At 36.8% G+C, this 20,301-nt stretch overlaps 1 protein-coding gene across 4 annotated transcripts in view; it reads left to right on the forward strand.

Annotated features, from left to right (window-relative positions):
• NCK1 (NCK adaptor protein 1) overlaps window positions 1–20,301 on the forward strand; it is a 77,290-nt gene that overhangs the window by 55,602 nt on the left and 1,387 nt on the right. For 2 of the 4 annotated variants that reach the window (XM_021068315.1, XM_021068316.1), the window contains exons 2-3: window positions 1,073–1,316; window positions 17,673–18,385. In XM_021068315.1, the coding sequence (XP_020923974.1) occupies window positions 1,091–1,316; window positions 17,673–18,385 (939 nt within the window). In that variant the 5' untranslated portion in view covers window positions 1,073–1,090. 4 annotated transcript variants of the gene reach the window in all.

A 20,301-nucleotide genomic window follows, 5' to 3' on the forward strand; every position in this document is an offset into this window, starting at 1 on the left:
TCATTAAATTCTTTTATTTGTACATTTCCTTTTTAGCTATTTTTATTCCACTTTTCTGATGACAGATGATCAGTTAATTTAGCTTTTCTTATTTATGATGTAACTATTTACAACTGAGAATCTCCTTCTGTATACTTCTTTTACTGTATCCCACGTAGTTAGCTATATATATTTTTTTAATATTTTACTTATAAGTATTTTCAGAATTCTCTTATGACTTCTTCTTTGACTCGAGTTTTTAAAAATGTGTCTTTTTGTTATGATTGTCAAAGAGTATGTTTGTAGGATACCAAGTACATGAAAAAGGTAGGGCCTAGCATTTGATCGATTTTTGTATATGTTCTCTTTGTATTCTTCTGTCTGTAAGTTTTTGTTTGTTTGCTTGCTTTTCATGGCCACACCTGCAGCATATGAAAGCTCCTGGGCTAGGGGTGGAATCAGAGCTGCAGCTGCTGGCATATGCCACAGCCACAGCAACTCAGGATCTGAGTCGTGTCTGTGACCCATACCACAGCTCATTGCCAGATCCTTAACCCACTGAGGGAGGCCAGGGATGTAACCCTCATCCTCATGGATACTAGTCAGGTTTGTTACCTGCTGAGCCACAACAAGAACTCCTGTATATGTTTATTACATCAAACTTAATGGTTATGATGTCAGTTTTTCTTTAGCCTAATTTTTTGGTTCCTTGATTTATTACTGAGATAAATATGTTAAAAATTATACTGACACCAGATTTGTCAGTTTTTTCCTTGCATTTCTATCCATTTATTTTGGAGCTATATTAATAGTACGTATAAGTTTAGCTGTTATATAATAAGGCTGTTTATCATGATGTAGTGAATTTATTTATCACTAGTAATGGCTTTGTCTTAAAGTCCTTTTGTGTGTTATTCTATACCAGTTTTGTGTTGATTAGTATATGCCTGGTGTTTTAATTTTTTCATACTTTTATTTTTAGTTTGATATTTTAGTTGTTCAGTGCTCTTAGGTTCTTAGGCATGTCTCTTTTGAAAAGCATGTAGACTACTACTAGTTAAACTTTATCTAAATATTTTCTATGTGGTTACAGTGCAGAAGCTGCTGAAAAATGGCAGAAGAAGTGGTGGTAGTAGCCAAATTTGATTATGTTGCACAACAAGAACAAGAGCTTGACATCAAGAAGAATGAGAGACTATGGCTTTTGGATGATTCTAAGTCCTGGTGGCGAGTACGAAATTCGATGAATAAAACAGGTTTTGTGCCTTCTAACTATGTGGAAAGGAAAAACAGTGCCCGGAAAGCATCTATTGTAAAAAACCTAAAAGATACCTTAGGTAAGTTATTTTTGTATTAAACGAACAGCAATACTTGCTTTTAAATGGATGCTAGAGCTTGGTTCTTTGTACAGAATTTTAGCAGCTTTGGGCAGAATTGACTAGAAAATCCCAGGGCCAGGATTTCAGCTAGCCAAGGTAAGCTTGGCTCATAGCAGGTGTTCAAGTCAGGAGACCAGTGAAGGCTAGTTTCTTTAAATCTGGCTAATGGGTTTGGCCAGAATTCAAGAGTCAAGCTAGAGTGATGCTGTCAGTGAAACTGACTCTGATCTTCTATCAGGGGCTTCTTGAACCAAGAGTGCCTATTAGAATTTAGCCAGATTGGGAGTTCCCTTTGTGGCTCAGTGGTCAACAAACCTGACTAGGATCCATGAGGATGCTGGTTCGATCTCTGGCTTTGCTCAGTGGGTTAAGGATCTGGTGTTGCCGTGAGCTCTGGTGGAGGTCACAGATGTGGCTCAAATCCCACATTGCTGTGGCTGTGGTGTAGGCTGGTAGCTGTAGCTCCAATTAGACGTCTAGTCTGGAAACCTCCATATGCTGCGGATGCGGCCCTAAAAGTAAAAAAAAAAAAAAAAAAAGGAATTTAGGCAGATTCTACATCTAATTGAGATGGGGATAAATGAGCATGTCCTCCTTGTCATTAAGGCAACTTATTTTATAAGATACATTGCTGTATTTTATGTCCAATGGCTCACATTTTGCTTTTAAAAACAAGCCATCGTTTTATTCTTTATTTTGATAAAAGAGTTTTAAATTGTGGATCATTAATTGTAGTAGATTAGCATTGACAAAACTGATCTCTTTCTTATTTTGATTCTCTTTTTTCCTCTTTCTTCCCTTAACTGTAAGTTGTTTGTTTGTTTTTACTGGCCTTCCATTAGGGCCAGAGATAGGAGAACCTACTTCACACTGGGCTTTGCAAAGCTGTGATAGGAAGGAAATATGCGCAAATGAGGGCTAGTCTCTCTTTTTATAAAAAAATTCTTCCTGGCTGACAGGAAGGAATTGGGAGGGACAGAATTTCCCTCAGGTATTCAGGCAAGCATGCTGTTAATTAATAGTTCTTTGTGTGTGTGTGTGTGTGTGTGTGTGTGTGTGTGTGTGTGTGTATAAAAGTAAAATTTCTCCTTGTAAAAAGATCATTTTAGACAAAAAAAAAAGCAACAGCCTTGGCTGGCATTCCGAGGGAGCGGCCCAAGAAATAGCAAAAAGACAAAAAAAACCCAAAAAACAAAAAGATCATTTGGGAGTAATGTGGCAATGATTAGTGGATATGAAATATAATATTATTGACTAACTGCTTTATATTTGGTTTTATTTCTTATTTAACATTATTGCTATTTTATACTCGCATGTTCTTTCCATTACTAGTAATAGAAGACAAATCTTTTATGTTTTTAACCATTATAAACAGTAAAAACTAAAACATAGTACAATTCAAAATAAGTTATAAAGTATAGAATATTGGTTTCTGAGCTGAAAAACATTTCCAGTATTCTAAAGCTAATTTAATAAACGGAATTATTAATCTGAACTTTCACATGATATTTAACTGCTTTAAGGGTTACTTTTTTTTTGAGATTTTAAGGTTTTGAATATAAATCCTTTAATATTAGTTTTTATTTCTTTATTTTTAAAATCTTTATGGCCTCACTTGTGGCTTATGGAAGTTTCCAGGCTAGGGGTTGAATCGGAGCTCCAGTAGCTGGCCTGTACCACAGCCACAGCAACACCAGATACTTAACCCCTGAGTGATGTCAGGAATCAAACCTGCAACCTCATGGATACTGTCAGACACATTCTACTTATGAATGAAAGAGTTAGAAAGAGACTGTTCTTTAATAGCTGAAGAAAGTTAGAACCAGGAATACTTCTGACGTTTATTTAAAGCATATTCATTAGTGGTATTGGGGGAAATGAAGGTAACTTCTATCAATAAAGAATGCCTCATAGTGATGAAGGCACAGGAAAGACTAGATCCACACCTAGATGAACTTTTATGTCCCTTTTTAATTAATTTATTTATTTTTTGTCTTTTTGCTATTTCTTGGGCCGCTCCCGCGGCATATGGAGGTTCCCAGGCTAGGGGTCTAATCGGAGCCTATGCCAGAGCCACAGCAACTCGGGATCCGAGCCACGTCTGCAACCTACACCACTGCTCACGGCAACGCCGGATCGTTAACCCACTGAGCAAGGGCAGGGATCGAACCCGCAACCTCATGGTTCCTAGTCGGATTCGTTAACCACTGCGCCACGACGGGAACTCCTATGTCCCTTTTTAAAAGGATAGTGGTATCCTGGAACTAGAGCAAGTGTGACAGTAATTAACAAAAGATAGTGAAAAAACTAATATAGAGCAAAGAGGAGAAATATCCCAGTATTAGGTGTGACTGCATATCAGTTTTAAAAGCCTAATTAAATACAATTTTTATTATTTGTTAATATTCCTGGGAAACCTTCCATACAGTTTTCTGATGTTATTTAGATGATTTTAGCAAGACTATATTTAAGTTTGAGGCTATCACTGTTAGTTTTATTACCATATTACAATTCTTGCTATCTATTCCAGAATGCTTGGAAACATTCTGTTTTAAGGTCATGATCCAGGGAGTTCCCATTGTGGCTCAGCGGGTTAAGAATATGGCTAGTATCCATGAAGATATGGGTTTGATCCCTGGCCTTGATCAGTAGATTAAAAGATCTGGTGTTGCAACAAGCTGCAACATAGGTCACAGATGCAGCTCAGAAACCTTTGTTGCTGTGGCTGTAGCATAGGCTGGCAGCTGCAGCTCTGATTTGACCCCCAGCCTAGGAACTTCCATATCCTGTGGGTACAGCCCTAAAAAGAAAAAAAATTAAGGTCATGATTTATATGTAATGTATAGATGATGTGAATCCGGCTTTTGCATTGGACAGCCTCCCCTCTTTTCTCAGAATTTTTGAAGCCCTTTTTGGTAACTTATATGTTCCATATAATTAATGGATTTGTTTCACAATGATTGTGGAGACATTGTATGAAGGTTAAGAAGAAAAAGGAGAAAACAAAGAAAGAATGAATACATGAATATATTTTCATCCACTGAAAAAAGTTTGTATGTTTTAAAGCTTCTTCCAAAGTAAGTCTGAAAAGTAAGGTCAGACCATTTGTGGCCATTATGATATACTTGTTTTATAGATTCTGTTAGAGTTCGGGGGAAAATGTTATGGGAAGAAAGAAGCCTCAGGAAAACTTTCTATTGCCTGGGTGTGGGCCACGTCACATGGATCGGGTGTGGGGAGTTTCATGTTGCAGAACCAGGAAGTTTATACTGAGAATTCTCCTGAGCTGGGTTAACAAACTGACAAAAGAGAGCACGGGATTTTTTTCAAAATGGATTGGTTCAACGTCTTTAAAGATTTTTTCAGTAAGTTAATCTGTTTACTAAATCTGTAGTTTTCTTGTAGTTTTTTAATTAGAGTTTTCACTTTGGTAAATTTAAAGGAAAACTGGATGGAATATGTTAAGTTTATATAGGCTAGTGCTTTGTATTGTTTATGAAACCTGAGCTAAGTAGTTGGTGATAATACATCAAATAATAATAGCTTTGACTTGATAAGTAAAATGCTTTTAAAATATTTTGTTATCAGTGTTTAAATAACAAATAGGAAAAGGAAATAAATGATTTGAATTTGATGCAGTTAACTTCCTTGAACTTAGCATAGACATTTGAGGTGAATTAAATAAATTGTAAATACAGTAAAAATAGGACAAAAGAATTAAGTGAACAAATTCCTTCATCCTTAACATTTGGAATAACATGATATTGTCTTAGTGCTTTTTTTCTTAGATTTCAGAGGACCAGTGTAGAAGTTAATGTTTAATAAAAGCACCAGTAAAGAGAATGTTATGACTTAATCAGTGTCAGATTGCTAGAAATTACTTTGGCAAATGTGAAATTTGAAATTCTGAAATGAGTTGTGAGAGCAGCGCATATAAAGAATATGAAAATATTGAAGGAAAATGACGAATTCTTGAATTGTTCTTTTGTTCAGGTCATAAAGTAGTACTAATACTAACAACAAGCACCTAATCTGTGTATGTACTGATGGCCTTTTAATGCTCTTATGATAGTGAACTTGCTCAGTGGTTCTAGAAAAATAAACCAAAGGGATTTCCCTGGTGGCCTAGTGTGATCCAGCATTATCACTGCTGTGGCTCAGGTTCAGTCCCTGGCACAGGAACTTCCACATGCCACAGGCGTGGCAAAAAAAAAAAAAAAAAAAAAAAAGGAAAGAAAGAAAAATAAACAGAGGAACTGTAGACCTTGCTTATGTGTAAGGAGTCTAAGAAAGCAAAAGAGTAACCTGTTGAGAGATTTCAGGGAAAACGGCAAAATGTAAAGCTAGCAAGCACTTTCTGGGAAAAGAATGTTAATACTTGTTTGTTTCTTTAGTTAACTATGATGACCAAATTAATCCTTCTGGACTATATCTCTTGTTTATTACTTCTTGAGGATTTGTTAAAATTTTAGATCCATTTTGGGGGGTTAATTTTCCTTTAAAAGAGCTAATTTATTCACTCATTTGCTTATGAATATATTTTTCTTGGTGGCCTACCTACAATAGGCCAGACAAAAGTTATACAATAAAAAACTAACCCTAACTTTCAAAGAACTTACATTCTGGTAGGGAGATAGATGGTGATTGTTATTTATTATTAATAATACAGTGGAGTTCATGTTTAAGTTTGATTGTAAGTGATGTTGAACATAAATGAACTAGAAGTGGTATAAAAAGAACATATTTTATCATTGTTTATAGAGATTTAATATGTACCACCAATGTAATATAAAATTATCATTCTCTCTACTGAGTCTTAGAAAGTTGATAGTTATTCTTTTTTTTTTTTTTTGTCTTTTGTTGTTGTTGTTGCTGTTGTTGCTATTTCTTGGGCCGCTCCCGCGGCATATGGAGGTTCCCAGGCTAGGGGTCTAATCGGAGCTGTAGCCACCGGCCTACGCCAGAGCCACAGCAACGCGGGATCCGAGCCGCGTCTGCGACCTACACCACAGCTCACGGCAACGCCGGATCGTTAACCCACTGAGCAAGGGCAGGGACCGAACCCGCAACCTCATGGTTCCTAGTCGGATTCGTTAACCACTGCGCCACGATGGGAACTCCTGATAGTTATTCTTAAATATATTTGTACAGTTGGGGGGGGGTCAGGATTTTAGATTTGTACCCAAAATATTCCTTTCATCATTGCCTGCAATATGCCAAAATTTACATTTTTTTAGCTTTTTACCTTGTTAGAGACAGGCTTTCACCCACATTTTCCCTGAATGGACTTGATAAGTAGATTCCTCTACTTTTATGTGACAATATTTGTGCTCCTTGTATGTGGTAGCCAGAGTACCCTTGAGAACCTGAAGGGCACATTTATTTTAGATAAAGCAGAGAATAATAAAAAAACAACAGTTTATCTTATTTCATGTAACTGAAGTGAACAGATAAAAATTGTTAAAATTAAATGAAAACCTGTAATAGAAAGAGCACCATATATTTGTATTTAGAATTCCTTAGTTCTGCTCCTAGCTGTACTATTTATTAGCCATATGGCCAAGGGTATATAACTAACTTTCCTGATTTTCTGTTCCTTATTTGTAAAGGAGAGAGTTGGGCAAGACTAGATGATCCTAGAAAGTCCCTTCTGACTCTAAAAGTCTTACAGTCCCAGTAAACAACTGATCAGTCTCAGATGTGTCATGGAAATCAAGGGAAAATCCATAAGGGAGAAACTGGTTTTGAAGAAGTAGGAACATAAGAACAGAATTATAGTTCCCTAAAAAATTAGCAAGAATCAGTAATACTTTCCTAGGCCTTGTTCTTTTGAACATTTATTTAATCTGTGATTTAGATGGAGGGAAAGTGACATGCTTAAAGTAAAGAAGACCTAATGATGGAAGTATAACTAGTATATTGGGTTCAGAAATATATGTGAAAGTTAAAAACTAAGAAATAAACAAGATGAATAAGATAGATACTAATGTAAAATTCTACATTGAATTTTTAAAAGGAATTGAAAAACTTGCTGAGAATCTGTCCTCACAGTGGTTTACATGAGTAAAAGACTTCGTAAGAGCTTCTGTGATTATGTAGGTGCTAAAAAAATCTTAACACATTGTGTGATGGCATTGATTCAAATCTGTGAGGTGCTCAGGGGAAGGGATGCAGTAGTTCCCATATGTGTTTGCTGTCCAAATAAAATGACATAGTCTATTCACTCTGGCTAGATAAACTTTAAAAATTGTGTTGAGAAACTCAGATGCTTCCAAATACTAGCATCAAGTATATCAAAGGATTTGGAAACCAAGTTGCATAAAGAAGAGTTATGGGTACAAAGATTTGCCTAAGTTGAGGACAACTACTGTGTGAAAATGAAATATTCACAATGACTAACCAAAGTCTTAAAAACTTTTGAGGAGTTAATAATACATTGTTTTGGTCAAGAAATAGTGCTAAAGGAAGAAAGAAGTAAGACTAGTGGATTAGAGTGAGGGGAAGATTGAAAGCTATACTAATGCTTTTGGCTTTTTAAACAAAGCTAATGATAACAGTGACTGCTTCAGAAATCTAAGTGGGAAGAGAATCTGAAAGAGAATGAATATGTGTATATGTATGCCTAAATCACTTTGTTGTACAGCAGAAATTATTGCAACCAATAAATCAACTATACTTCAATAAAACCTAAAAAAAAAAAAAAAAAAGTGCCTCAGAGTTGTGCACATCCTCATTGCTTAGACCTGAGTATTTCCCTCCCAACTCTGTCCAGGTCCAGCTATTTAATGCTATAATAAATGTTCTAAGTATTTTTGAAAAAGTAAATGCCAGAAGCATTAAGAGGCAGGAAAGTAGTAACCACCATTGATTGAGTACCGGCTATGTGCTAGGGACTCTACTGAATGCCTTACATATAAACTTTTAGAAGTTCTTTATAAAAATATTCTGAGATAGGTACTTCTACACACCATCATTGTGTACTCACACACACCACCATTTCACAAACAAGGAAACTGGAGTTTAGAGAAGATTAAAAAGCTTGACCAAGATCAGATTAACCAGTAAGTAGCAGCACTAAAATTTGAATTTAGGTCTCTTTTGTTAAAGAGTTTTCCTAGTGCACACATTATGACTATAGATAGAGAAAGAATTAGAGTCACAAAAGCAACGACTTTGAAAGATTTGATGCAAAGGATTTCCCACTTTGGTGCAATGGGATAGGCCATGTCTTGGGAGCACTGGGAAGTAGGTTCAATCCTTATGCCAGAACAGTGGGTTAAAGATCCGGCATTGCTGTAGCTGCAGCTTAGGTCACAACTGGCTGGACTCTGATCCCTGGCCTGGGAACTCCATGTGCCGCAGGGTGGCCAAAAAAGAAAAAAACAGATTTAATGCAAAGGGACTAATTGAGATTAGGAGGATTGTGGTGAATTAACTGTGAAATTGGGAAGAATTTAGAAAAGATAATCCTTTGATCTGAAGGAGTCTGCTTTTGTGGAGTGATCTAATTTTTGCTGATTATAACGTAATTGAGAAATTAAGGGATACTAATACTTTACTTTTGTATAATTTTGTAAAGTACTTTTGCATCTGTTCTGTCATTGATAACATGAGATTGGAAGGACCATGTTTTAGCAGTGGAAAATGAAGAGCAATAAACAGGCCCTTCACAAAGCTTTGTAAGCAGTGGAAAAAGCAAGCTTATCAATTATGTATGCATTTGTCAGTCATTCGCATGATAAATAGAAACAGAACACTTTATATGGCCCAGGCACTGGGGAGAAATAAAGAGGTGGTTAAAAACATGGTTTTTAATTTCCAGGAAGAAATACTGGTATGCAGAGTGATGAGCATTATAGTACAAATATTTACAAAGAATAGTAGTGGTATAAAAAATGGGTAACTGGGGATAGATAGGGAGATCTTCAGTGAGAAGACACTTTGAGTCTTGAAGAATGAGAATGGCACATGTTTTATGCAGAAAAACATTGCATGCAGTCTCAGAGCCTTGAAAGAGCATGAGGTTTTTGGTTCCTGAGGAGCTTGTATAGCTGTAGTAGTTAAGCAGGTATAAAGTTAAAGTCATGTTCACAAGAGAGATCACAGAGGGCTCTGTGTTTCATAGAGAACAAATATTCTAAGATTAAAATAGGTTGTTTGGTATTTTCCCAGGTGGGGCTTTAATTGTTGAGTCTGTCCAAAAATTCATTCTTTTTTTGGACAAGGCATAAGTAGTCTTAGACATTATCTTTTTCAGAATCAAAAGAAAAGCATTTTGGAACTAGCCTTTATTTTCAGGCTTAAAATTTTACATTTGCTTATATCAGTATTCAATTTAATCAATGTAACAAACACTTATTGAGCATCTCCAGTATATATAGTTCTAATAGTATAGGAAATGCAGAAGATCTTAGGCTCTACAAGATGAGCTTAAAAGACAGACACAGGAAATGCTAGCATACAGGTACCTCAGAAATACAAGGTACTGGGATGCATAAAAGAAGGAGAGCTTATATGTCTTTGGAGGTACAGGTAGGGAATGAAGGATGCTGAAAAACATGAAGCAGGAGGACGAATAAAATAGTGAAGTTGTTACTTGAAACAGCACTTCTTGAATGGATAGGTTTTTGAGAGGCAGAAATTTTAATTAAGGTTTTGGGAAGAACTAGCGAAACAAGCTATACTAAGTCATAAAGATAGGAACATCTAATTCAAGGGATTTAGGTGGCCCATTTTTAAAAAATTCAGGGTATTTTCAGTGTAGGGCATTATAGAAAGATGCTTGTGTTTAACATTTGCTCTGTGTAATATGCTGTTACTTAACATTATTTTACTCAATTTTCACAATACTCTCATGGTGAGTGCTGTTTCCTCCATTTCTGAGCTCAAAAAAGTGAAATAACTTGCTTAGGATTCTACAGTTAGTAAGTAGCAGACTTGAACCCAAAGGCTGATTGCTGTTTTCAATAGTCTATACTATAAGCCTGCAAAGGAAGGCTTGAGGACATTCTAGAGAGGGCTGTAGATGCTAGGGATAGTATTTCCTTAATTGATAGGCAGGAGAGCCACTGCTGGCTTTTGAGCAATAGGGTCATGTGATTGTAGCTGTGATATAAGAAGATTAGACTGGTGTTCCCTTTGTGGATCAGTGGGTTAAAGACCCCATGTCTTTGTAAGGATGTGATTTCGATCCCTGGCTCTCCTCAGTGGGTTAAGGATCCGACATTGCCGAAGTCTGCACCATGGGTTACATATGAGGCTTAGATCTGGCATTGCTGTGGTGATGGTGGTGGCATAGGCCTCAGTTACAGCTTACATTTGACTTCTAGCCTGGGAATGTCCATATGCCATAGGTGTGGCCATGGGAGGAAAAAAAAAGATTAGACTGATGTGGAAAACGGGTTGAAATGGAATAGATTGAATTAATTAAAAAAGAAAACTAGTTCAAAGGTAGAGAAGGCTCAATGACAACAACTTAGGCCTGAATTAACATATTAATAGTGGAAATGAAAAGTGTTGGCAGAAAGGACACATGACAGCTTTAAGGATTTCAGGTGGAAATCTTTTTTTTTTAATAGGTCTGTACCCGTGGCATAAGGAAGTTCTCAGGCTAGGGGTGGAATTGGAGCTGAAAGCTACCAGCCTATGCCACAGTTACAGCAATGCCAAATCTGAGCTGCATCTGCAACCTACGCTGCAGCTCATGGCAATGCCAGATCCTTAACCCACTGAGTGGGGCCAGGGATCGAACCCTTGTCCTAATGGATACTAGTTGGGCCTGTTACCACTGAAGCACAATGGGAACTCCAGAAATCTTTCGAGAAAATAATTTTTATGATGTATAAATTTATGAAGTTAACTGTTTTAAAGCGTACTCTTCAGTTGTGTTTAATACATTAACAACATTGTCCAGCTATCACATCTGTCTAATTCCAAGCCATTTTTATCACCCAAAAAGGGAACCCCATTCCCATTAAACAATTACTCCCATTACTCCTTCCCTTCAGCCCCTGGCAGATTAGTGAATCTGCTTTCTGTCTGTATAGATTTACCTATTCTGGCTATTTCATGTAAATGGAGTCATATACAGGTTCCCTAGTGGCTCAGTGGATTAAGAATCCAGTATTGTTACTGTGATGCAGGTTTAGTCCCTGGCCCAGCAACTTCCACATGGAGTGAGTATGGCCAAAATTAAAAAAAAAAAAAAAGAGGAGTTCCCGTCATGGCGCAGTGGCTAACGAATCCGACTAGGAACCGTGAGGTTGCGGGTTCGGTCCCTGCCCTTGCTCAGTGGGTTAACGGTCCGGCGTTGCCGTGAGCTGTGGTGTAGGTTGCAGACACAGCTCGGATCCCACGTTGCTGTGGCTCTGGCGTAGGCCAGTGGCTACAGCTCCGATTCGACCCCTAGCCTGGGAACCTCCATATGCCGCGGGAGCGGCCCAAGAAATAGCAACAACAACAACAACAGCAATAACAACAACAACAACAAAAAAAAAAAAAAAAAAAAAAGAAAAGAAAGAAAAAGGAATCATACAATATGTGATCTTGTTGTGTCTAGTTTTTTTCACTTAGCATACTGTTTTTGAGATTATAGCCTGTATCACTACTTCATGCCTTTTGTGTCTGAATAATATTGCATTATATGGGTATACCACATCTTGTTTATCCATTCATCTCTTGATGGACCTTTTGGTTGTTCTTATCTTTTGGTTATTGTGAATAGTGATGCTATGAACATTTGTATACAAGTATTTGTCTGAATACCTGTTTTCGGTTCTTTTGGGTATATACCTGGGAGTGGAATTACGGTAGTTTTGTGTTTAATATTTGAAGAACCATTACTTATTTCCCATAGCAGTTGGGCCATTTTACATTTTGACTAACAGTGTAAGAGGTGTTCCAGTTTCTTCATATCCACGCTAGCATGTACCTTCTTTCTTTCTTTTTCATTTTGTTTGTTTTTTTTTATAACCATCTTAGTAGCATATGAAGTAGTATTTCACTATGGTTTTGATTTTCACTTTCCTAATGACTAATAATGTTGAACATCTTTTCACGTGCTTTTTGAGTATTTGTGTATCTTCCTTGGAGAATTATTTATTCAAGTCCTTTGCCCATTTTCTAGATAGGTTCTTTTGCTTTTTGTTGTTGGGTTCTAAGAGTTCTTTATGTATTCTGGATATAACCCATATCAGAATTATGATTTGCAAATATACTTTTCTAATTTTGTAGATTGTCTTTTCATTCTCTTGCTAGTGTCCTTTGCACAAGTGTTTTTTGTTTTAATGAAGTACAGTTTATCCTTTTTTTGGTTGGTTGTGCTTTTGGTGTCAAGTCAGAGAATCCATTGCTAAATCCAAGGTCACAAAGACTTATCCCTTTGTTTTTTTCTGAGAAAGATATGTCAAAGTTCTAAATGGAAAAATTTGCAACCTTGAATACTCTACCCAGCCAGGTTATCATTTAAAAATAGAAGAAAAAATAAAGAATTTCTCAAACAAAAACTAAATACAACAATACTAAACCTGTCCTAAAAGAGTACTGAAAAGTCTCCTCCAAAATAGGAAAGAAGTAAGAAGATATCAGGTAGAGGAAATCGCATCTGGAAAGTAATCACTTAAATAAACCAGAGTACAGATTTAAAAAAAAAAAACAAAAAACCTATTCATGAAAGTAGTGATAAACACAAGGAACAGCAAAAGGATAAACATAATGATGTAAAAAAAGGCATCAAAATCATAAAATGTGCGAAGGATTACAAGAAAATCTAGACTTTTTTAAAAAAAGACTGTCTGATCCTATGTGGCTATCAGTCTAAAGAGAGCAGATATAGGAAGGGGTTGACATATTTGAAAAATGAGGCAACCACAAATCAAAAATAAACAATAGATTCACAAAAACCATGAAGAAAAGGACACAAGTATAACATAAAAGGAAATCATCCAACCATTAAAAAAAAAAAGAGAGAAACAAAGGAGAAACATAAAATCAACTAGAAAACAAGGTTTAGGAGTTCCCGTCGTGGCGCAGTGGTTAACGAATCCGACTAGGAACCATGAGGTTGCGGGTTCGGTCCCTGCCCTTGCTCAGTGGGTTAACGATCTGGTGTTGCCATGAGCTGTGGTGTAGGTTGCAGACACAGCTCGGATCCCGCCTTGTTGTGGTTCTGGCGTAGGCCGGTGGCTACAGCTCCTATTCGACCCCTAGCCTGGGAACCTCCATATGCCACGGGAGCGCACCAAGAAATAGCAAAAAAAAAAAAAAAAAAAAAAAAAAAAAAAAAAAAAAAAAGAAAACAAGGTTTAAAATGGCAGTGAATACATAATATATATGAATAATTACCTTAAATATCAATGAACTGAATGCTCTCATCAAAAGACAGAGGAGTTCCTGTTACTCAGTGGAAATGAACCCAACTGGTATCCATGAGGTTGCAGGTTCAATCCCTGGCCTCCCTCAGCGGGTTGAGGATCTAGTGTTGCATGCAGTGAGCTGTGATGTAGGTCACAGACTCGGCTCAGATCTGGCATTGCTGTGGCTGTGCTGTAGGCCAGCAGCCGAAGCTCTGATTTGACCCCTAGCCAGGGAGCTTCCACATGCTGTGAGTGTGGCCCTAAAAAAGACATAAAAAAATAATGATAATAAAATAAAATAATATATGGCACAAATGAATCTGTGAAACAGACTCACAGGCATAGAGAGCAGACTTGTGGTTGCCAGGGGGAGGGAGTGAGATGGACTGGGAGTTGGGGTTAATAGAATCAAACTGTTAACATTTAGAATGGATAAGCAGTGAGGTACTGGATAGCATAAGCAAGTAGGAACTGAATAGCAGAGGGACCTATATCCAATCTCGGGATAGACCATGATGGAAGATACTGGAAGAAAGGGAATGCATGTATGTGTATTGACTATATCACTTTGGTGTACAACAGAAATTGGTACAGTGTTGTAAATCAACTGTATTTTAAAAGACACATAAACACTTTTTTTAAAAAGGAAGCAGCAATATGAACTAAAAAAAACTTTATCAAGCTCAAACTGACAACTTAATGTTTAAAACCAAGGCCAATTAAATACTTGCTTATCCTGAGGGGGGGGGCAGAAATTACTGATAAGGAAGGCCTTCTGCTATTTTGCTGTTTGTTTTCTACATATACCTTTTCTCCTCTCGGTTCTTTTATTACTGCCTTTTATAATTGATTTTTTATGATGTACATTTTGTTTTCATTCTCATTTCTTTTTCCGTGTAGTTTTTCCTTAGTGATTACCCTGTGGATTACAATTAACATCTTAACTTTTTAACAATCAACTTTGAATTGATACAAATTTAGCTTCAGTAGAGTATAAAAATTTGCTTTTTTATAGTTGTCTTTATACATTGTATGCCTGTTAACCTAGATTTGAAATTACTATTTTATACATTTGCATCTTAAATCATATAGGAATAAAAGAGGACTTATAAGCTAAACATATAATACTACTAGCTTTTATATTTAAAAATATAGCTACCCTTACCACTTCTTCACATGACTTCAGGTTACTGTGTAGTGTCATTTCGGCCTGGAGGATTCTGTTTAACATTTTTGGTAGCTCAGATATAGTGTAACAAACTCCTTCAGTTTTTGTTTTCTGGGTTTCCAATCTGTTCCTTGTCCCAGTTGTCTCTAGCACCAGGCTGCAGCATCAACTAAATGATTTCAGCAGAAGACACCCTAGCCCAGAGAATGCTCTAAGTCAGGTGAAACCAAGGCAAGCCATTGTGTTGGTACTTCAGGTAGCTGCCAGACAGGTTGAAACCCACAATTACAATTCTTTGTGAATAAGACCTTGATTGCTTTCTGTGGCATTAGTTCAGGTTGCTGTCCTCCCAGCCACCATTGATTTGGGATTTAAGGGATGTTAGGCAGGCACCTTAAAATGCCACAGTGCTCTCTTACTACAAAGCAGCAGCAGCTTTCTTCTTGCTCTAGTTTTTGTAAATTTTCTTTCTTTTTTTTAAACTAGATTCTAGAATTGTGTAAAAGTCGATTTTGACAATATTCACCAGTTCATTAATTACTCTTTTGGAGGGATAGAACCCTAGAGTTCCCTACTATGCAAGAAATCCCTGATATACGAATTTTTCAGGATGATGATATGTCATTAACCAGAAGGAAGGAAATTGGGAGGGAGGGAGTTAGTTGATTTATGGATATGGGAAAGGTTATTTTTATTTGGACACGGGTTGTATTTGAGGTACTGATGGTACAATCTGTAGGTGTCTAGTGACAATTGGAATGATAATGCTTGAATTCTAGGGAGAGCTTAGAGCTGTAAAGAAAAAAGACCTTGGGATCTTCTCTACAGAAGTTATAGAAAATGAAAGTGTATGATTGTCTTGAAGTAGAGGCTAAGTCCAAGCATGGCATTTTGGGAAACACTTTCAACTAGGGAATCATTTACTTATTCTTTCAGCAAACGTTCGCTTTCTTCCTACTAGCTAAGCGCTGGAGATACAGGGTAATACGATACTGCCCCCATTAAGACAGACAAATTACAATGCAATTTTATAAAAAGGTTTAGAAGAGCCCAGAAGAGGAACACAAGAATATTTAAACAGGTCAGTAGGAAAAGTAAGGGACCCTCAGTGAAATTAGTGAAGGAGAAAATGTTGGAGAGAGTAATATGAGATCTTGGTTTCTGTATAGAGAGTTTGAATAGACCAGGGGCTTTAAAGGTACTGATTTGGCAGTGAAGAGATGACACATCTCTTTTTATAAGAATGATTTTAATTGAGTAGTTTGGATGGATTTAGAGGACTGGATTATGAGGAGTGTAAGTGAGTGATGAAAAGTTGAAGGAAAAGGAGAAGACAACTTTAGTTTAAAGGTAGTAGCAGAGGGGAGTTCCCATTGTGGCGCAGCAGAAATGAATCTTATTTTAACCACGAGGACACAGGTTCGATCCCTGACCTCGCTCAATGGGTTAAGGATTCAGCATTGCCATGAGCTGTGGTGTAGGTTGCAGAAGTGGCTTGGATCCCACATTGCTGTGGCTGTGGTCCAGGGCTGCAGCTGCAGCTCCAATTTGACCCCTAGCCTGGGAACTTCCACATGCCACAAGTGTAGCCCTAAAAAGCCAAAAAAAAAAAAAAAAAAAAAGCAGCAGAACTAAAGTCAATTTATTTTGGAATAGAAGTGATCTAAGTTTGTTTTTAGACAATAGAGGGGAATGAATAGGAGGGAAACAGGGGTGGCCAAAAGTTCCAAAAAGAAGCAGGAAATTTGATATTAAGAACCCAGAAGGATAAGCGGTTGGAAACTTAGGATAAGAAAAAGAGTAAGGGTAATGAAAAAGAATTTTGAGATAGTGAGAAGGTGTTTGAGGAGTTTTATATAGGAGCGCCTTAGTTTACTCAGTAAAATTAGAACACAAAATCGTGTGCTAAGAAGTGAACAACAGTGAAAATTCTTGACTAAAGTTGATGTAGCATATATTTGTGATGATAGTACCATTTGGTGATTTTTTTTTCAATTTTTATAACAAGTATATATTAAGCATCTACTGTGTACTGTACTGTACTGTGTACTAAGCACTATATATGAGATCCTTGGGATTATAGCCAAGAATATAGCAAAAAAAAAAAAAAAAAAAAAAAAAAATCCCTGCTCATGTGGAGCTTATGTGTGAACTGGGTGAAGAGTGACAAATAAGTAAATAGTATATTACTTTAAAATAAAGATGAGATAAATAAAGCAACTGGCTCTGGGAACCAAGAAAGCAGCTGGATTACTCAGATATAACTACAGTTTTATTTTGCATATCAAGTCGTAACTTCAGTTATTGTTTTGTTTCTATACTGCTAGTTACAGAATCTTGGTTAATAAAGTAAGACAAGTAGAATATGTGTTTCTTGGAGCCTTTATGTACTTAGATTGTTGATATGAGAGAAGTAATCTTGTATGTACATTTAAGAGACAATTTGTTAATTTAGGGCAATTTTATAATTGTTATGCAATTATTTCCGAGCCTTTGACACAAAAAAAGATAAAAAGTTAAACTGCAATATAATAACTATAGTTAAGTATTTGGTTATGAAAAGAATATGGGAAGGGGGTCAACAGGAACAAACCTCCAGGGAAGGAGGGAAGAAGTTGGAGGAGAGGGAGGAAGGAGAGAAGGAAGGGAGGGAGACAGGGAGGGAGGAGAGATTTGTTATCTTAGTTAAAAGACTTAAAAAAATAGCAGTTGAAGATCCATTTTTTTAATAATGAATGAATTGGTATCTTTGATTATTGTTTTGTATTCTCATTACCCTTTTTATTTAAACAGGCATTGGAAAAGTGAAAAGAAAACATAGTGTGCCAGATTCTGCATCTCCTGCTGATGAAAGCTTTGTTGACCCAGGGGAACGTCTCTATGATCTCAACATGCCTGCTTATGTGAAATTTAACTACATGGCAGAGAGAGAGGATGAATTGTCATTGATAAAAGGGACGAAGGTGATTGTCATGGAGAAATGCAGTGATGGTTGGTGGCGCGGTAGCTACAATGGACAAATTGGATGGTTTCCTTCAAACTATGTAACTGAGGAAGGTGACAGTCCTTTGGGTGACCATGTGGGTTCCTTGTCAGAGAAATTAGCAGCAGTCGTCAATAACCTAAATACTGGACAAGTGTTGCATGTGGTACAGGCTCTTTACCCATTCAGCTCCTCCAATGATGAAGAACTTAATTTCGAGAAAGGAGATATAATGGATGTTATTGAAAAACCTGAAAATGATCCTGAGTGGTGGAAATGCAGGAAGATCAATGGAATGATTGGTCTGGTGCCAAAAAACTATGTTACCATTATGCAGAATAATCCATTAACCTCGGGTCTAGAACCATCACCTCCACAATGTGATTACATTAGGCCTTCACTCACTGGAAAATTTGCTGGCAATCCATGGTATTATGGCAAAGTCACCAGGCACCAAGCAGAAATGGCATTAAATGAAAGAGGCCGTGAAGGTGATTTCCTCATTCGTGATAGTGAATCTTCGGTAAGTTGATTTTCAAAGGTAAATGGAAATAGAGCTCTGGGTATTAAAAAAATAAATAGAGGATTGGAGAGCTTAAGTGGTTTTCCTAAAGTTAACCACGCAGTAAGTTGGGACATAAGCATATTTTATTCTGAGTGAAAGTCAGTGTTCTTTCCAACTGTATTTATTTTTAGTAAAATATAGCCCTACACTGAATTATTTGGCCCTGTCTAGTTCTTTTGGCTTTGCTTTCCTAATGTATTTTCTGTTGCAGTAAACTGAAAAATAGAAAAAATTAAACACTGGCTTCTTTACTTCTTCTATGCAGTAGACTAAACTGAGAAAACATTTTGAATTGGGTATTGGATGCACTATCCTTACAATAAGGGAAAACCCTAAATTTAAAAAATTGATATTTAAGTTTCATTATAAATTGGTCATTTGGAAGTTATTGTGTACCTAAAAAAACCCATTTGAATAAGCACTGTATTTGAGGTCCATTTGCAATAAAAGATAAATTCTGTTCCAGTACTAGTAAAACTATAAAACCATAAATTGAATAAGAAAAAGTTATGTGGGCTCTTTGGGATATTCTCTAGGATATTAGAATTTGATGATACTCTGTCCCTTAAAAATTGCCTTTATTTTTATCACTGCTTTTCCAATTTTTAAATCATGATTAGTATTGGCTTTGTGTGTATATATTTGTACAAAAGTGAATGTATGATTATAGAAAAGGTTGAAAGAAAGAAGAAAACCTATCTGTGAGAGTGGTGTAAGAGAGAGAGAAAAGAAGAGAGGGTGAAAATGAAATTAATTGAACTGTCCTATATAAAGATCAAGAAATGGGGGCCTGTACATAACCCCTCAGGAAGAGAGGCGGTTGATGATAGGGAAGACTGGTGGGATTTGTTTTCTGTTAGATGCCTGCCCTGGGTCTTCTTTCCAGGACAAGCAGTGGGCAGAGGGATTAGGAAGGGAGCAACCCTGGAATAGATGGCAAATAACCATAAGTATAGGATGTTTCCACTTTTTGAAACTGACAGTAATTGTGTAAGAGGCTTCTGAGGTTGATACAGACTATTCAGAAGTGTGTTAGGTTTAAAAAAAAACTAAGAAGCTAGCTTAATTGCAGAATACTGTGTATTTTCTTGTGGGTAATCAAGCATAGATATTAGCCAAAATATAACATTATTTTTAGCAGTAGAATTTTTAATGTAGTGGTCTCAAGTAGGAATGTTTTGTTTGATCTGCATAGTGTTTTTTAAACATTTGAATTCGTTATCAGTATTTAAGTTTTGGAAGGCTTGGAGTTGGCGTTATGGCACAGTGGAAATGAATCTAACTAGGAACCGTGAGGGTTCGATCCCTGGCCTTGCTCTATGGATTAAGGATCCGGCGTTGCCATGAACTGTGCTGTAGGTCACAGACTCAGCTTGGATCTGGCATGGCTATGGCTGTGGCTGTGGCTGGCAGCAACAGCTCCAATTAGACCACTAGCCTGGGAACCTCCATATGCCAAAGGTGCGGCCCTAAAACAAACAGAAAAAAAAAAAAAAAAAGAAAAAAAGCATTAAAAAAATTTTTTTGGAAGGTTTATTATAAAAATTTAGACATCAGATTTCCCTTTTAAAATTGGAAAGTCTGTCAACATTGAGCCATATTCCTACAAGGTAACAACTGCAGCTAAGTGGCCACATCCTTTAGATAAGCCATGCACTGTTGTTCCCTCTATATAGCTACTCTGGCCCTTGCTTACATTTCTTTTTTGCCCCTTGTAGGCATTTTGAGTTTATGACCTCTTATTAGAGGTTATATCAGTTCTCATTTTTTTCGCCTTCATCTTTGAGAAATCAGTATTATATCAGCTACTCTGTAAGACAGCAACTGATAGCTACTAATTGAACAGAAGTGGTTGTCTTGGATTTTCTATATGT

The sequence above is a fragment of the Sus scrofa genome, chromosome 13 (genome assembly GCF_000003025.6).
Source record: "Sus scrofa isolate TJ Tabasco breed Duroc chromosome 13, Sscrofa11.1, whole genome shotgun sequence".
Classification (NCBI taxonomy): Eukaryota; Metazoa; Chordata; class Mammalia; order Artiodactyla; family Suidae; genus Sus; species Sus scrofa.